An 18,619-nucleotide genomic window follows, 5' to 3' on the forward strand; every position below is an offset into this window, starting at 1 on the left:
TTCGTCTTATCAAGGCCTTACAAGCAATATTTCTCTATATGTTTAATTTCTCACTGCTGCAAGCTGATCACATTACAGCGTTTCTTGGAAGCAGCTCAGCTCTTTTTGAACCTGAACACAGTATTCTCAGGAAAGCCTTTAGAAACACTACGTGCAGGGAACGCGTTACTTCTACCTCCTGCACGCAGCACCGCTGAGCTCTGACGCCCGAGCCTCTCGCCTCCCGGAGCGCTGGGCCGCCCCAGCCGCCGGGCTCGGCTTCAGAGGCAGCTGCCGCCTGTGCCGCCTCCTCCCGTCGCGAAGGGGGCAAAGGACAAGACGTGGGTCCGACCGCAAGGTGGCAGTCTGCCGCGCACAAGAACCCACCCCCGTGACGCCAGCCAGAACTCAGGCTTCTATTGGCCCGAAGGAGCGAGTGGGCGGGGCGACGTGACGCAGCGGCAGCGGGACCAGCTGTGACCCGAACCGGATTTGATTCCACTCGCGGTTCCCCAACGGCCCCAACCGCCTTCCCTCGAGCCTCGCCGCCGCTGCTGCTGCCAACGCCGCCGCTATGGCGCTCAGCGATGCCGACGTCCAGAAGCAGGTATGGCCGCGGGTCGCAGTCCGAACGCCAGCATGCGGGCAGCGCGGCGGCCGTGGGGCCGCTGCAGGGTCTGCCTTCTCCACACTGCCCCCAGCCCGGCCGAGAGCTGACAGGGACGGGCTCAGCGTGAGGAGAGACACCGAGGGCTGGGCTGGGCCGGGACGGCGGAGGTAGCTTCCAGGCAGCTTCTTTGCCGTGGAGCCGTACTGGGCTGCGGGGAGACCTTATTGTAGTCTTTCAGCACTTAAAAGGGGCCTATAAGAAACATGGAGACAGACTTTTTATCAGGGCCTGTTGCATATAGGACAAGGGGTGATGATGATGATTTTAAACTAAAGGAGGGGAGAGTCAGGCTAGACGTGTAGAAGAAATATTTTACAATGAGGGTGGTGAAACACTAGCCCAGGTTGCCCAGAGAGGTTGTAGATGCCCCATCCCTGGAGACATTCAAGACCAGGCTGGACAGGGCTCTGAGCAACCAGATCTAGTTGAAGATGTCGCTGTTCATGGCAGGTGGTTGGACTGGTCGAGCTTTGAAGGTCCCTTCCAACCCAAACTGTTCTATGATTCTAGGTGTGGGGTTCAGGTGTGCCTGAGCTGAAGGGCCATCCGTCTGGTAAAACGTGAGGGATAGCGACAGCTCTGAACCCTGCAACAACAGAAGTTGCTGCAGCTGATTCACCTTGTAGTTGTGGAATAGGGACTGCTGCTCTGTGGGTAGGACACTGGTACACTCCTGCAATAGCAAGGGTTGGTGAAATGGAAAGGTCTTCTCTGGGAATCTTAGTGAGAAAGAGAAGTCTCTGAAGAAAGAGAATTTTTCCCAGTGCGATTGATTTGCCACCCATTTGGAAACTTTGTTGAAGCACTTTGATGACATATTATGCCAGATTATAATGAAAGGGATAATGAGTAGCCTTTATGCTATCTACAGTGTTTAATTGCACTTTGAAGTAGATAAATACATCACTCCAGATAAGCAGTGTCTTTTTAGATGTCACTAAGAACTTTGTTTCCTTTTTCTTATAGCTATACTACGTCGAATTAGCTGTAACTTAGTGTTTGGGTAGGCTATTCAGCATTCTCAAATGCTTTTTTCATTTTTATATCCTAAGCAGAATAGTGCAACCTGGGCTTTGCTCGCAATGGAAACTTACAGCCCTGAAGTCTGACTATGGGCACTTCCTCCAGAGGCAGGACACTTTGTCCTTATTGACAGTAAACACTGCCCTTGCCTAAAAAAGCTGCTTTGAGCTGGGTTGAAAATGCCGTGCCATGCTAAAGACTGCCCCGATCCAGTTAGCACTGGTCCATGGAGTTTTCTGCAGGTGATGAGCAGATCAGCCAAGTTTGCTTTGTCCTCTGCATCATAAGTGCTTCGTGTCTCACTTTCTCATTCAGTAAACATTGTCTCTTGGCAAGGAAGCATCACATTGAAAGTAAAATCAGTGGGTTGCCTTTCTCCAAAAGGGGAATTGTAACAATATATTGTTGCCTTTTATCTGCAAAGCTTGTTTTTTTCCTGCCTCTTCCATGAAGACAATAAAAATGAAGCTGACATTGGGGTGTTCTTGCTCAGCCACCATGGGCCCAAACTTCAAAGGTTAATTCAGGATATGTTGATAGACTGAACATGTAGTGCTGATAGCATTTCACATCCTGTCATTGTTTTACACTCCTGAGCCAAGGGTGATCCTGTTAACTGGAAAATAGAATTATGTTGATGGCATGACAGTTCTGAATATGTGTAAATCTAGTATGGACTTGCCTACTGGTCCTCTGGACTCTTAACTACTTGCCATGGTGCTTTCAATAATTTTAACTTTGAAAATAATCTCTAATTAAGAACTTTTCCCATTAATAGACTTGACAGCTTTATTTTATCAAAGGTGTCAAATAGATTGTTCCACCTAATCTGGCTAGTCACTTCTAGCCAAATACAGTCTAACATCTAGAACTTCCCATGGAAAGGATAATCACATTACAACTGCTGGGAAAACCCTTCCTTTTCTACAGGAAATACAACTATCCTAAAGTTATTAATTTAATTTAAAATTAATCTCTCATTTAAATGCATATTTTTGTCAGTGTTATTAAAGCTAATCCTGTTTATAGATGTCAAAGTCTCACTTAGAATCTCTTTACATTGATATGAAAAGTAGAAAGATATTTCGATACAACGGATTTTTAAGGAAATACTGCTATTGAGTCTTCTCAGACACGGGGAAATGGTTGCCATATTAGCTTGCTTCCATCTTATTCCTCCTCATTATGCAGAGGATGTTTCTTGAACAGCCGGAACTGTTCAAAATGCTTTTCCAAAATTCAGAAACCAAACCAAATTGGAGGAAATGACTCAGTAATGTAAGGTTACTACGGCTATACAGAAGTACTTAGTCTTCTTCAATAGGCCAGTTAGCAAAATAATTTCCTTATTTTATATGCGTCTCTTATCCTTTCTGAAATGCAGGTGGGTCTAAAGCTTGATTTAACCACTCATCTAATCAGGTGGGCAGGGTAGAAAACCGATGCTGTAGGTGGGCATGCACTTGGAAGTATCGCAAACTGGAATTAAATATATATAACTGGAATTAAAATAAAAATTGCTCATTTGATTTTTGTGGATATAGGTATTATTGTTCACTTCTTCCACTGCACACGCTTAAAATCTTCCACTTGTCTGTTTAGTTCTGTTTTTTCATCTGTATGAGCAGCGTGCTGTTTTGCACATTGGCTCAGGTTTTACATTGGCACCTTTCTTCTCTCTTGAAAATCTTTCATTTTAACATGAGATTTTATAAATAGAATCTTTCATGCAAGGTTATTCAGAACAGGTTGTCTGTGTCTCGTCACTAAGTGCAAGCAAAAAGTCGGTTTTTATGGTCCACCCCGTTTGCCCTTGAAGTGGCTGTACCTGTTCGAATTTGCAGTATGGTTGGGCCTGAGTCCGTACAGTCTACCCCAAATGTGACTAAACTTAGGCCTGGTCACAGAGAGGCATATGGTAAACAAGCAGGACTCAGTATAATTGTTTTCCTTGTTGGGCCTGTGCTTTATAGTGTCTTGAGGTTGTTTCAAAAAGGTTCTTCAATTAGAATATATTAGTGCGTGCCAGGCTCTAAAGCAGCATATGCTATACTTGATGTGGTCTTGATCAACTAGCGCTGCTGTCTCTGTTTCCTTCCCCAGCTCCTCCAAACTAACATGCAGCTACTTTTTAGAGACACTTTGAGTTGAACCATATAGCAGCATTTTTTAATAACCTTGTAAGTCTTTACAGAATTTATTACATTTTTTTCAAGAAAGATTTCTCAGATGTGTAAAGGGGCTTCTGATTGTACAGATCTGACCAGAGTGGCCACTAGCCCTTTGCTTTGTTTCACCAGCCAAGTGTGGAAGGCCCAGTTTCATTCAAATACCAATCCGTGCCTGAGCCTAGAGCAGGGACTCGAAGTTAATCTTTTGTGTTTCACATAAATGTCATAACAAACAGACTACTTCAGTTTTACTGTGTGAAGTTTGTTTTGTTGGTTTGGTTTTTTTTTTACTGATCTTGGGGGGGGTGAGGGGGAAAGTTGTTCTCACTAGTGAAGAATGAAAATACCCAGCCTCACATTTATACAAATTTACTTTTGGGTTGTGGTGGTGTTTTTTTTGGTTTATTGGTTGGTTGTTGTTTGGAGTTTGGTTGGATTTGGTTTCTGGTTTTGTTTTTGTGTCATTGCGTATCTAAAATGCATTCTTCTAATGACAACCATGGAGCAGCACTATATGGAATCATTTGAAAAAGAAAAATTGTATTCTCTGTTAAGATCAACTGACTCTTTGACCTATATGTTCTATTTAATTTTCTTGAAAAGCAGCATTATATGAATTAATAAGTGGATATGGAGGGGCCTACTGTACAAATGAAGAATATATACATACATCCTCTCATCAAAGTCCTTTCTAATAGAAAATACTTCCTTTTTCCTCTTTTGTTACAGATCAAGCATATGATGGCTTTCATTGAGCAGGAAGCCAATGAAAAGGCTGAAGAAATAGATGCAAAGGTAAAAATGGAAGTACAGTGTCAGTAAGCGTAAAAGAAAAACTGCATCTGCCATCCTGTTTTGATAGCTGCAGTCAGAGCAGTCCTAGAAAACTTTTGTAAGCTACAGCTTACTTCACTTTTAGTTATTACATAGCAAAAGATTGTGCTACCAGATGAAGTTAACATTTGTTAGCTTTTGACAAATGAAAACAAAACAGCTATTTTTTGGTCAAAGTTTTCTTAGTGATTTTTAAACATAAATTTATTCATATGCAAGTTCACTCATTATTTTAGGCAATCAGTAGAGCTGAGTGGTAATGTGAATAGACTGGATTAAGTGAACACTTTTGCCCACCTCCTATACATAACTTGACATCACTGAAGACTGAAAGAGTTCTCTGTAAAATTATGAATTCTGCTAAGGTTTGTCATAATGAGCTATTACCAGAAGGTTTAATTTTAATTTTTGCTTGACTTCCATAGCATGTCAGGCAGAAACATAAGTATTACTAGCATTCATGCTAGTAATTTTGCACAAGTGTTCATACATTTTCCAAAATGATAAAAGATGATAGTTAAACTAGTTGAATTCTATTGATGAAAGTTTGGAAGCAGGTTCATAACTGTACCTAAAACTGTGTAGCCACCTGCAGACTCAATTCCGGAAGTGATTTAGTAGGTATCCTGGAGAACTAAAACATAAATTTATATTTAAGGCATGAGTTGAATTACTTATAGGATTCTTCACTTAGGTTAAGCCACAGGAGACTGAGTTTAATATTAACCTGGTGAGAGAGGATAAGTGTTTACTAAAGAAAGTTTAATGGTGCCTTACAACCCTAACAATCTGCATTACACCAATACCGAAATATCTTGTTGGTATTGGACTCAGCATATGTATTATTAATGATATTTAATCTTCCTTAAACATTTAGATCTACACAAATACTTAATCAATACTAAAGCAGGTGTTCCTGATGATCTCCAAACAGAAGTTAGAAGTTGAGATTGGATTCCGAGGTATAAATAGGGAAATTTCCCATGTGTTTTCACATGCTGTCTGGCCAGCCTTTGTAAAAGAAGTGATAGCTGTACTGTCAGTCTCGTTGTGTATGAATTGCTTAAAGTAAGGAAGTTTGTGGACAACAAAGGCTGGGTAGCTTGGTTTAGGTATAAGCTCTCATAGCCAGAAAGGAGACCAATTCCACAAAAACAAATCAGACCTGAAGTTTAGGTAAAATGAGTTTTGTTTAACAGTATATAATATATAAACGTATTTATTTTCTGCCTGAGGAATAAATACTGCAAGGAAACGTGCCCCTCAATTGATAAAATAAGCTGTATCTTAGCAAGTTTCTAGTTCAGCAGAACACCCGGAACTCCCTTTGACTTGAGTACTGGTTGAAGTGTTTTGTTTAAATGGAGCCATAAACTGTATCATCCTAGCTTATCTGTGAATGTGCTCTAAAAGCATGGCGATTTCATTTTGATTCTGCTTTTTTCAGCCCATGAAATCAAGTTCCACTTCAGTTATTTAATTTTTACTATAGGCAGAAGAAGAATTCAACATTGAGAAGGGTCGCCTTGTTCAGACACAGAGGCTGAAAATAATGGAGTATTATGAAAAGAAGGAGAAACAAATTGAACAGCAAAAGAAAATGTAAGTTGCTTATGTTAGACAGCTGACTGTAGAGACTGGGCTCTCATTTTATATAAAACTGCTTTTCCCTGGCAAATAGGCAAATTGTAGCCAATATATTTAGTTCTATTTTGAATTTCTAGTTTTTCCTGGAGAGAAGTTATCAAACACGATCTACAATAGTATTACTGTTAGTAAGTCTGGTGAAAGAATCTTTTGTATTTCTTTATATAGTTAACATCTAGAACTCTCCCCTGGTCTGTTACTCTGGGACAAAGATCATGTCAGGTTTAGTTTTGGTGGGTCTTTACTGCAGCACTGTAATAATCTGTGCAAGTTCAGAAACAGATTCAAACAGGTGAACAGGCTTTGTTATTAAACATTGTAGTATTGTTATCTTTAAATGTAAAGAATATAGTTAAATGTTGCAGTTTGTCTGTCAAAGTCTGATGAACTGATTCAACTTTATCATGCAACTTGCAGTCAGATGTCCAACCTGATGAATCAAGCAAGACTGAAGGTCCTCAAGGCAAGGGATGACCTTATTGCAGTGAGTATCTCTGTAGTAAAGACACAGGTTCTATTTCTACCATCTGTTAGGAAATGTTCCCAAACATTCTCTAAAGAAAAATACGGTGTTTGATTGAGTGACATTTGCTTCAACATAGAAAAAATGGCTTTCCCAGCTGCTCAGAGAAGTCATTAAGGGTTTAGTTCAGCTTTGCTCATCTGCTTTAGCTTATTTTCACTATTTTTATTACCTTCTCTTTTAGGGGAATACAGTTCTCTGCCAGGAGCATTGCAGGCAGCATTCTATCTATCATTTGGACAATAGCCTATTTCTTTAAAGAGCAGGAACTGTCTCTTGCATGGTTGGTAGAACTTTGAAGTTCTGTTTGCCTGAAGCAACATTTATGCATTAAAGCTGGCATGGCTTAAGCAAGTAGGCTTAAAATACCACTCACTTCATTTTTCTGTCTCCTTTAGTGGCCTCTAGTGTATGAAAGGGTTTGCTTGTTCTAGTAGGTGAGCAATCTGTGTATTGACATGTAGGGTGACTGATCATTTATTAGAGCAGGCTACGTTTAGTCTTAGTTCAGGCTTACTATGTGTATTGTACATGACATGTAGTGTGTTCTTGTTCTGCTCATTATACAGCTTGCATGTTTCCATCTCTCACCTGGTCTCAGAAACAGATTGAGTGTTCATATTCTGCTAGATGGTGCTATTGAGCTATTGGAAAACCTGTGAGACCCGCAGAGGCCAAAAATAAAAAAAATGGGTAATGTAGCTCAAGTTGATGCTACCATGAAAAAGGGGAGTTAGCGGGAGGAAATCACTGTTTCCTTGATTCTTTAAACCTAGTTTCAAACTTAAGATTGTATTCACAGAGAGGAGGAAGGTGGGTAGCTAAAGATCTAACTTTGTTGTGATAGTCCCTGGTGGGTAATCTCTTCCTCATTTGTCAGCTGACTCAACCTCATGCTTCTGAGTAATGCATAACACTCTTCCTCATTTTAAAACATTTGAAAAGTCACATGCTGCTAGCTTGCTCTTCCTTTATCAGATCTTTGGCCTCTTTGATGAATAAGAGGGATAAGCAGTTTCAGAAATGTTGTTTCTCTAGGGTGCACAGTATAACTAAATTTGACCATGATGTTAAATTGTGATGGTCTCATATCCTAGTACTGATTGTGTTAACATGCATTCTTCTTTTAAACACTGTGAGGCACAACAGTAAAGAAAGGCTTATACCAAATCATGCAGTTTATTTATCTGAAGTAATTATGATGTTTCAGTTCTAAAAATTTCTTAAAAATGCAATATCATCTGATACTGATTTGCTGCATGAAAATACTGAAAACCAGCTAGTTGAAAATAAAAATAAGCTTTCTACTTTAAAATTTTGACTTGCATTTACTTACAATTACCTAACCTCTGTACTGTTTGATAACAAGATAGATGAGGTTTCTTTGCTCCACCACAAAGCTGAAAAAATGAGTTATTTGGACAAGTTTATTAGTTTAAATTAGGCAATAATTTACAAAATATTTTAGTTTTTCTGAATTAAAATTAAAAATGCTATTCTTTTACTACTGAAGTAATCCTTTTTCTTGAAAAAAAGGAATTACTGTCAGGTTATAATGGGTTCAGATCAGGGCAGGGAGAAGGGAACTCTTTGCAAAGGATATTGTACCATGCACAGAGATGGTCTAGCTTGGATGAACACCAGCTGGAGTGTACGTTTACGTGTTGGCAGGGTGTGATAGCTGTAAGAGGAGTACAGAAAGTTGGTAGGCATGAAACCAAATGCCAAACAGATGGGCTCTACTGATCTGATTTCTTCTGAACGTAGGATTTGCTGAATGAGGCCAAGCAGAGACTTGCCAAGGTGGTGAAGGATAGTGCCAGGTACCAGACACTGCTGGATGGACTAGTTTTACAGGTAAATATTTAAATTGTAACAAATAGATGATCACAGTCATATCCTCCTAGGTATCTTTCTTCAAAAATAACCCACTGGAAATTACAAGTTTTATTGGAGCCTTGATCAGATGTTGCTGGGTGATCTTAGAGTTATAATTTCTGCTGTACATTTCAATCTTGGATTCCAAACAGATAAAGTTGCAGCTTATTTTGAGGTGTAAAACAAAGTATACCAAGGAGCAGTTCCATTATAAGAATAATTGCAGGTGCTCACACATACATTGTAACATGCATATTTTAGGATGCACAATTTAAGCTTGTGTAGTAATTGGATCAAATGCACATTTATCAAAAGCTATTTCTCCAGACCTAGAAGTCAATAGTTACCCGTTTTTTTTTTTGTCATTTGAGACTTACGTCCTGGCTTTGACATGTTTACTGTAGCATGTCATGAGTCTGTGACAGACATACGAAATGGAAATCAAAGCTTTGATTACCGTGAATATCATCCTCTAGCCCCAGAAATTAACTGCCAAAACTCCAATGAGCATTGCCCAGGGCCAGTGGTGTGGCCACTGCTGCCACCTTCTGGTACAAACTGGTCCTGTCACTATAAACTCAGAAGCCGGCCACAAGCTCTCCTGTCCGCAGTCTGATGGCAGAGTTTCCTGAACAGCGTTTCCTACCAGCTTGTGCTTCCAATTCAGTGTTGTTTCCTTGTCACATCTAGGCCTGGTATTGCTGTACATCAAACAAACCTGTCTCACTCTCACAAAAGCTGGCGACATCCGCCTTGGCATATTAGGTTTGATCCAATGAGGGACATGTACTCATCAGTACTTGCAGCTGGACTAGATGATCATTGTAGGTCCCTTCCAACTGGAACGAAACTTATTCTGTTCTCATGTGTTACTACAGGAACTGCAATGCAGGAATTATTAAAACAGGTGCCTGAAACTGCTGCATAGGAGAATGGCAGCTTGGCTGCATGCTCAGTCGACTTAGACAGCCATGATCCGTATGCATACATATGCATTGTCTCAGCAGCTCAATTCTATGATACATACGTTTAGTTGCACTTGAGTTACAAACTTGAAGCTAACAAAGAAACGCGTAATCCATAGTTGTAGATTCTTTCACAGATATTGGTGCTGTCCTCTTGGAATGTCTGCATGAGGTGAACTTGTGAGCAAAGAACAGAGTAAAAGAGGCTAATATTGTCAGGTTTTGGTTTTCAAATTGATCAGCACCTTTACTTTCTTGGAGTTAAATAATTTGAAGACAATTAAAATGCAGACTTTCTGATACTGTAATGTTTGTCTTGTGCAGGGATTCTACCAGCTGCTGGAGCCCAGAATAGTTGTTCGGTGCAGGAAACAGGATCTCCCTATGGTTCAGGTAAGACACCTAAAGCAGTTTGACAGTGTCCCGCTTACAAAAGCTGGGACCTGACTGCAAATATCTGCTGCTCAGTACCCATCTTTGTGACATGAAAACAAACTTTTCTTCCTGTACTTCTGCTGCAGATACAATGCAAGAGAACAAGTATACTTTTCAAGTTGAGGATCATTTGCTTGCTTGGATATTACCTAGAAAACTTTAGACATCGCTATAGCATTAAGAGCAATAATTGGTTTTGGCTCAAAAGCCATGCTGGAATACATTAGCTAAATTAAAAAAAGATACCTCAATCCCTTCATTTTATTACTATAAATGATTAAGTTGCCAAACCCAAGTGATGTGCTAGCATTTGTCAATGCTAATTGGAAGTTTATCTTGTATCCTAGACTGCTGTACAGAAGAGCATTCCCATCTACAAAAATGCCACAAAAAGGGATGTGGATGTTCACATTGACCAAGACAACTTCCTGCCAGAGGATATGTAAGGAAAATGGGAGTCTTTTATACAGAGCACTAACTTAATACAGCTTTTCAAGCCATGGCTCCTACTAGAACAGTCTCAGAAAATTACATGTGGAGTAAGACACAGTGTGTCTGCTGCCGTTCTAGTGGTATTTGGCACTTCTTGGTATTAATCAAGCACAGACCCTGCAGCATCCTCCAAACAAGCACCATCTTGGTCAAAAATGTCAAAAGTTTTGTGCAACCTCCAGCCTGATTCACGGTACTAAAGTTGAGAATAACCGTAGATGGAAACTTAACTATTGGTGTTTTAAAGAGAGAGAATATGGATGTAGCCATGCTTTCTCACTCAAGGTGAAGCAAATTGAGTCATAAGATGCTGCAGGATGATCAGTTCATGGGGTTTGTGTCTCCTGTGTTTGCAGGGCTCTATTTCCATGTAGTACGATAAAGAACATGGCACAAAGCTGTATATTCTGATAGTCCATGATCTTCATGTATGAGCCAGCCAGCACCACTCTTCCTCACTTACTAAAACCTGAAAGCTGTCTAGTAATAATAAAATATGGCATCTGAAGCCGGTTTGAAGTGACAAATTCCATAGCTCCGCTTGCATTTAGATTGTGCTAATGAGGACCCTTGTATGTAGCTGTGGTCTCTGGTAGCTTCAAAGATGCCTTGCACTTCTGCTTCACTGGATCACTTTGTGCTGATTCCTATTAAGACATGATTATTTTTAAAAAAATAAAAGTCGTATCTATGATTCTGACTTGCCTGTAAGTGTTGGTTTGGGGTAATCTTTCTGCCGCATTCTAACTTTGAGATGTACCATGGATTTCACTGATTATCTTTTCCCCTTTCTAGTGCTGGAGGTGTTGAAATCTACAACAGTGATGGTAAAATTAAGGTTTCCAATACTCTGGAAAGTCGGCTGGACCTTGTAGCCCAGCAGGTGAGTTTCTCTAACAGCCACAGGCAACAAGATATAATTAAGTAGTTTTGCCTTTTAATTAAAACCTAGTGTTTCCAATGTGTTAACTGTCACAATAGTGTGTGAGATTAGATTTCAGTGTGCATGACTAGTAATAAGTTACTTTTGAATGGAAAGAAGCAAATTTCCTACTATGTGTGCTTCTCTACAACAAACATGGCTTTTCCCAGAATGATGCCTTTTGAATTAAGCATGAGCATAAAACTCTAGAAATGATGATACTGACAGACTTGTTATGACTATACTGCAGGCAAATGTTGAAATGCTGAGGGTAACTTGAATTACCGAAGCTAGCTTGAGTACTAGAAACTTTGACGGAGACTTATTATACCCTAGTGGAAAAAACTAGCTTTGGCATCTCTTTCTCATGCTTCAGTATAGGCAATCCTTTAAATCTACAGAGTAGCTGGCAATGTGTGATCAAGTAAAGGCTGCAGAAAACTCAAATGAATTGACTTCTTAATTTTTAAGCCTAGCCTAGCTATCACACAGCACCTGTGATGAAGAATGTGCAACAATTGTAGTGCCCATTGCATGTAACTGGTGTACTCTTTTTCAACAGATGATGCCAGAAATCAGAGTGGCTCTCTTTGGTGCTAATGCCAACAGGAAGTTCTTGGACTAAACCCCTATGAAACAAGGTGGGATCTGTTCCACTTGCCATACTGAAGGGGATGCAAAAGCATCTGCTAATCTGAAATCTTGAAATATAACATTACCTTCTCATCCAATATCTGCTCTTCAGTGGAATAATTTCGCATACCTGCTGTGCTTAGCCTCTCTACTTGTGGTTAGAATGTGTTGATTAAAGGATGTGAAGACATATATATTCATCCAGCAGTAACACTAGAAAATTGAGGCGTTTGGGCTCTTGGCTTTCCTTGCACTGTTGTGGCTCTGTAAAGACAAGTGGTCCATTTAGGGTCACTCTTTTTGCTTTGGCCGCATCTCTTTCAAGTTGTCTAATCAGTGCAGTAAATTACTATGCTGCCAATGGGAAATCCCTTTTCAGTTAAGGTCTTCAGTGTTACAGAGGGCATGCATTCCTTCCCAGGGTTAGCAGTTTAATCCATGTTACTTGGTCAGGCTTTTTTCTGTTCTGTATATGTGATTTAAAAAAAAAGGCCTGAGCCTGTAAAACTTTATTTATTAAAATAAAAATGTGTGTGTGTATGGAGTTCTTTGTTGCTTCTGCCTGGGGGATTGGCAGCAACCTTTGTAAAGTGGGTTTGTGTGTATAAGGACTCTATGTAGTAACTGTTCTGTGAAGCTAGAATTCAAGTGCCTGGAGTACTTTCAAGCTATTTGCTTGAGTAACGTTGGATTGTAGGCAAGCCTTTTGAATAGGACACTGGGATGAGCTTCATTCTTCCTAAAAAATGGGTCAGTAGTTTTGTTCCCTCAATAGTCTCACAAAAGAGAACTGGAGTAACACAACCGTGCTACTTAGATATGACAAAAACAATCCATTTCCAGTTACAGCTTTATTGCCTCTTTGTGGGAGAACCAAACCATATTCCTTTAGTAGCTGTGTTTCAGGATTTAAGGAACAACAGCTGACTCTGTTGTTAGTAACCATTAAATTAAATAACAGATTAGGTAATGAATATAGTTACATTACTATTAAGTTTAACTAACACTTCTCCGTTGCCTCTGCAGTGATGACTAGTATTGTCTCCACGTTCTGTGGTATAGGACAGAAAAATTCTTTCCATACTACAAGCCTTTACCAGAATACTGACTGTTCAGCGGGTGCTTGATTCTGAAACTTGTTTCACAGAAATAAGGAACTCCTCCAATGAATTACTGCTTGAATATATTTTGAAATAATCTTCTCTAAATATTGCAGTGATTCAGGAATGGAAGGAATTTTACATTGTGCCATGAAAAATACTTGCCAAGCTGCAGCAATGCTGCTGTATGCAGTGTTTTTAACCTGAGGCCCTTTCTTCTCCAGCTGAGGTGCATGCCCTGGTCTAAAGTAAAGACTCTAAATGCTAGATGAGCCTTTCACTGCCTCATTTCTTTAAAATGGAGATTGTCTGCTAAGAAAACCCCAAATCCAAACTGATGTAATATTTTGATTTCCTCTTGCAAAATAGGGATCTTTAGCAAGGTTGTTGTTTGTTTGCTTTACTGCTCCTTGCTGTTGCATGTAGGTAGTAGTTCTTGTTTTCCACATAGATGACCTATGGTATTTGTTGTTTTAGTGCTTCGCTTTTTGACCTGTGGTTCTGTGACTGGGCAATAAATGTATCTGGACTAAAGTCCTACACTTTCGAGGTTTTTGGATAACATTTACAGCTTTAATCTTTGCAACTGCCAGTGATCAAGCTTCCTGACAATCACTGGGCTCTGGTTTTGTGACACACCTGTAGTGAAGGAAAAGCCTTTGCACATGCATACCTAACTGTGCTGTTTCTTCATCCAAATAGTAATTTTTGGAACAGATATATTTTGGTTCTTTCTGATGCTTTAATCTAGCTCATCAGTAGGCTCTCTGCCAGTGCTTTGGAAATGCAGTTGAACTTATTTGGGCCCTTATTTTCTCTACAGCTGGGGCTAGGAACAGAAACTCTAAATGTTGAATCAGTGCAGCATGTGGAAATAAAATCTTGAGGGGTGAGACTGGAGGTTACCTGTCTTTGGTAGGTGACATGCACTATGAATGTGCTCCAGTGCTCCATGAAAAGATTTCAAACAGATCATAAGATCATCTCTAAAGAAGCAAATGGCCATCACTGGACCATCATAATTCGAAGTGTAGCTTTTATGTTATCATAATGCTATTGCTTCCCTTGGAAGACTGACAAAGGCAACAGTGTAATGCATATAGATGAAGTCACAGGCAGAATAAGCTAAAGGTCAGGACACAGAGACAGATTGCTCTGTTGTACATCATTCTGCAGTGATGGGCTGTATTACAACACTATCTTCAGGTAGGTTTTATTCAGTGAAAAAAATTGCTTTTGAAGTTATCAAACCATTCTCTGATCCCAATAACATAAACATGCTCGGCTGCGACAAAAAGGGATTCTTTGTACAGGGTCTGGTGGTCTGTTGCTTGCATGAAGGTAGCAAGACCTTCACAAATCCAGATCTTGTATATCTTTGAAAAGCAAAAAAACCCCACTCTCTGACTGTGAAGCCCATAGCAGAAAATACTGAAATTGCTTTTTACTGTTTCCTTTCCTCCATTAGTTTTTATCTTCCTATGCAGAAAAGAGAAAGAAATAAGCACTGTTATAATTGTGTATAAAAATTAATGACCTCAAGAATGTTTTTACTGTTCGCCAGCCACTTTGGGCTGCAGTGATTCACAGCAGGTCCTCAAGAAATGGTCAGAATGCTTTATGTATATCACATCTGAAGTCTGAGACCAGTAGTTTGGTACCCTCTGCCCCACTACAATGTAACTGAAGCACACTTAATGCTTCCTCAGTTTATTAGTGGAATTGTGGACACTCTTAGCTTGAGCTATGTCAGCTGTGATAGGGACTTCCTGCATGTGCGTTACAGGAAAGCACTAATTAATTTTAATCTTGAGACAACCACATGAGAGAATTGAATTACAGAAAGTATCTGCATTACTTGGAACATCCTTGTCCTTCATCCCAGGTAAAAGGGGCTGTCACCAAATTTGATTACCTTAGAGATGCAGAGAAAAATTGAAATATCCCATCCAGGTCTACCTAGTGTAGTTAGCAATCCTGTTATGTTATGTTTTCATCCAAGCTTTTTTTCAGTATGTAGACACAGGCTTTTACAAGTAATATGTGAAACAAAAGCAGCATTTCAGGTAGATTGCAGAGTTCCCACTGGAGCATCATTGCAGCACTGTTTATTATTTGAACTGTACTGCTGATTCAAGCAAAAGAACTAGGATGCACAACTGTTTTTTTTTTTTACTTATTTACCTGATGACCTAGGGTGAATCAATGAGGATATTGATCTTTGTATAAGCACGAAAATATTCTGGTTGGGTATAGTAAACAAGTCCTGAGCCAGATCAGCATGTTAAGAAACTGGACAATTACTGGGAACAAAGGAGGCATTAAATCAGGCTTCAGGTAAAAGAATTAAGTTGTGATGGGAGAGGCAAGCACTGCAGATTGATGGGGAGTGCAGAGCTGGTTCTGTCTGGTGCTGGAAAAAAGAGGGAACTAGATAATGTTGCACTCATTCTACACAGTTGGCAACGGAAAATTTAAGAGCGGGTTTGACACTAAGTGATCAGCAGAGGACTTAAAATGTTATTGCACATCTGAGTCACAACCCCTTTTTTAGTACTTAGTTCTCACACGGAGAGGTATTAACATTAATCAGTGAGACACATGCCATATGAACAATCCCTGGAGGTGCACACGAGTGTCAAGGTGAAAGACTAGAAGAAAACAACCAGAAAGTACCAAGAACTGAGACCTCAATGCCTTTATTAAGGCAGTAGCAGCGGATAGAGCTGTAACTTCTGAAAGGAAGCTGTGAGCTGGCTGTCAGGGGGTGAGTGCCACCCATCGGAAACCCATCAGTGACAGGGTGAGCATGCTGCAGGGGGACTGTTTAAGTGCCCTGCTCGCTGCTGTGAGCCAGACCTGGAGGAAAGCACAGTTGTGGTTTCCATAACAAGCCTTGTTTAAAACCCAGCGGTGAGAATCTGGCTTTCGGGTGAATTCTGCCTTGAAAGCCCAACTACAGGCATTTGGGTGCTGGCTGTCCAGAGAGCTCACAGAACCCAGCCTGCAGCTGGAGGCAAGCTGGCAGAAGGAGGGTGCCTTGTTTATTGTGAGATGCTGTCCTTGCCTGCTGATGTTAGTGAGCAGTGGAAAATAAATAATGGAAGAATACACATCCCTGTTGGAAAATGGGAGAATGTTAGATAATATCTTACACAGACCTATACTGTACCTCAGTACAGTGAGGCCATCACTATAAACTTAACCTGTGCATGGAACAGTTTGGGAGATTAAGAGAAAACTAGCCATTTATCTAATTCCAAATGAATAGCAGTAAATGAGGAACAGAATAAATTTGAAATAAAAGCAAACTACCCCAGAGGAAAATTCAAAGCAAAAAATTTTCCTCAGTTAAGTAAGTGAACTCTAAGCTGCTATTTGAGGGGGCGAAGACTTGAGACTGCAGTAAAGCAACTTGGCAAAAGGTGTTTAGCCCTGAGCAAGAGCCCAGACAGGCTGCAGCGCGGTTTGGCTGTGTTTGCTGTTTGATACAGGCAGCTCACCAACACAGGTGGGGGCCCCCATCCTTCCTCTCTAACATGTTTGTAGGGAACAGGCCATGACAAGAAGGCTCTTCCAGGGCTGGGAAGTTCCTGCTGCTCTCAGCCAAGGTAGAGCTGGCTGGGAAACCCCAAATCTGTCTTCTTAGACTTCTCTCAGAGCATCCCATACCGCTTCTTTGGCTTTGCTTTAGAGAAAGCAAGAAAAACATCTGTAGAGGAGCGTTCTCAGGTTAAGAATCATACTGACAATGTGCCAAAAAATGTCATTTCCCAGTCCATGGTATATGATGGATATCAAAAGCTGTGGGAATCAAGGCTATTTTAGGTAGTTCAAGGCTGATGTGTTGTGAGAGACTGTGTAGCGAAACTGTTAAGGGTGGTCTCTCTCACAGCATTTCTGCAGGCCCTTTCCCATCCTGTGTCCAAGAGTGCTGGCATGACATCAGCTCCTTTTTCCAGACAGTCTGGCCCACACAACCCCTACCTAAACACCAAATGACTGCATGTACCCAACCTAGTACTGACTGCAAACCCTGGGGCTGTTCAGGATCCTGGATTTCATCCTACCATCTGCCAGTGCCAGAAACATCTTGATTTTTCACATGAAACCATTTGTTAGAAGGCTTTTAACGGAGGTATTGGAAGATTGTTGTTTTCTGAGCAGCTTTGGCTTTATAGCACAAGCCTCTAAGGTCTAAAAGACTTGCTGCCTCCCAAACCACACTTTTTCCTTCTTCCACTCTCCTCACTGCCCATTTCTCTCCCCACCTTCTGCCCTTCTCCCCTTAGCAAGTAGCTGCTGGTACAGAGCTGCCACCCCTGAGTATCTACAGCTCCACGATCCTCTCCGTGGCTGCAGGGTATCAAATATGGGGGCAACATCTTGACATCTAGCTCGAAGTGGACAGGAGGAGGGAACAACTGTCTTAGCTTACCTTAACTGGTAAACTGAACTCAAATAAGGGTGAGACCGACAAGCTGAAGTGTTTCCAGTATTTGCAGGGGCAGTTATCTTTTGCAGAGCTCTTATTTCATCCACACATGCACAGCCTCTACCTGGCTGCCTTGAGACCGTTGCCTGCAGTATGATTGTAACTCCTTTCTCCCAGCAAAGTTCAGTCTTACCCAGATGGTCACAACAACCTTCTTGGAACATCTTCTGAAGAAAGGCTGGTGCTTTCCCCTCAGAAGGCTCCAGAAGAAGAGGGGAACCTCACTATCAGCAGCAAAATGCTAGAAGTTAGTCACAAGGGAACTCCTCAGTGGGAGCACAAAAAAATGATTAATTCATCTAAAAAAGAAATCATGAGTATTTTTCCCCCATGCAGATGATGTTGAGCAGTTTAAGCAGAGCCACTTGTTCCACACTTCTGCTCTCAGCTCCTAACACTTTGAAGGAAGTCGGTAGCATCACTAGCTGGGGCTGGGACAACAGGAATTGGGAGGCTCCTTTCACCCACTGCCTGGGTCACTTGCCAGGCATCCTGGCCACCACCCCTGGGCTCTGTGGGACAGGATTGCAAAGCCCTCATTGAGGCGAGCTTATCAAGGATGGTGCTTCCCCACACCAAAAGGATTCATGACACAGCACCAAGTGACAGCCTGGATGTCGCTTTGTACCTCCCCAGTCCAAAGCAGGTCTCACCCCACCCTCCAGGATCCTGAATTTCCAGCATCTTCAGAGGACAAGCAAATCCCAGTCAGTGAGTCCCAGCTCCTTTCCCAGACGCTGCCATCTTGCCTTTCTGCAGAGGAAGCCCAGGTACGACTGCACCACAGGGACACAGACACACATGCACACGCTGACACACTGACTGCAAAGACACCCCTTTCCCAGCCATGCT

The 18,619-nt window shown here is 41.1% G+C and overlaps 1 protein-coding gene across 2 annotated transcripts; it reads left to right on the forward strand.

Annotated features, from left to right (window-relative positions):
• The first annotated feature begins 447 nt into the window (after nt 1-447).
• ATP6V1E1 (ATPase H+ transporting V1 subunit E1) lies at nt 448-12,270 on the forward strand. 2 transcript variants are annotated; one of them, XM_080350382.1, is made up of 9 exons: nt 448-586; nt 4,573-4,638; nt 6,170-6,279; nt 6,742-6,808; nt 8,615-8,704; nt 10,015-10,083; nt 10,473-10,567; nt 11,413-11,500; nt 12,102-12,270. In XM_080350382.1, exons 1-9 carry the CDS (start codon nt 554-556, stop codon nt 12,162-12,164), a joined length of 681 nt encoding a protein of 226 aa, XP_080206508.1. In that variant the 5' UTR covers nt 448-553; the 3' UTR covers nt 12,165-12,270. The 2 variants fall into 2 exon arrangements, with proteins under 2 accessions (XP_080206508.1, XP_080206509.1); XM_080350383.1 differs by lacking the exon at nt 8,615-8,704.
• Nucleotides 12,271-18,619: the final 6,349 nt, after the last annotated feature.

This window comes from Nesoenas mayeri (assembly GCF_963082525.1).
Source record: "Nesoenas mayeri genome assembly, chromosome: 1".
Classification (NCBI taxonomy): domain Eukaryota; kingdom Metazoa; phylum Chordata; class Aves; order Columbiformes; family Columbidae; genus Nesoenas; species Nesoenas mayeri.

What these genes read in the sequence shown, in the direction of transcription:
- ATP6V1E1 (XM_080350382.1), top strand. Translation starts at nt 554, where the DNA reads ATGGCGCTCAGCGATGCCGACGTCCAGAAGCAG. An exon ending in ATTGAACAGCAAAAGAAAAT is followed by an intron (nt 6,280 to 6,741) that starts GTAAGTTGCTTA and finishes TGCAACTTGCAG; the next exon opens with TCAGATGTCCAACCTGATGA. An exon ending in AGGATCTCCCTATGGTTCAG is followed by an intron (nt 10,084 to 10,472) that starts GTAAGACACCTA and finishes CTTGTATCCTAG; the next exon opens with ACTGCTGTACAGAAGAGCAT.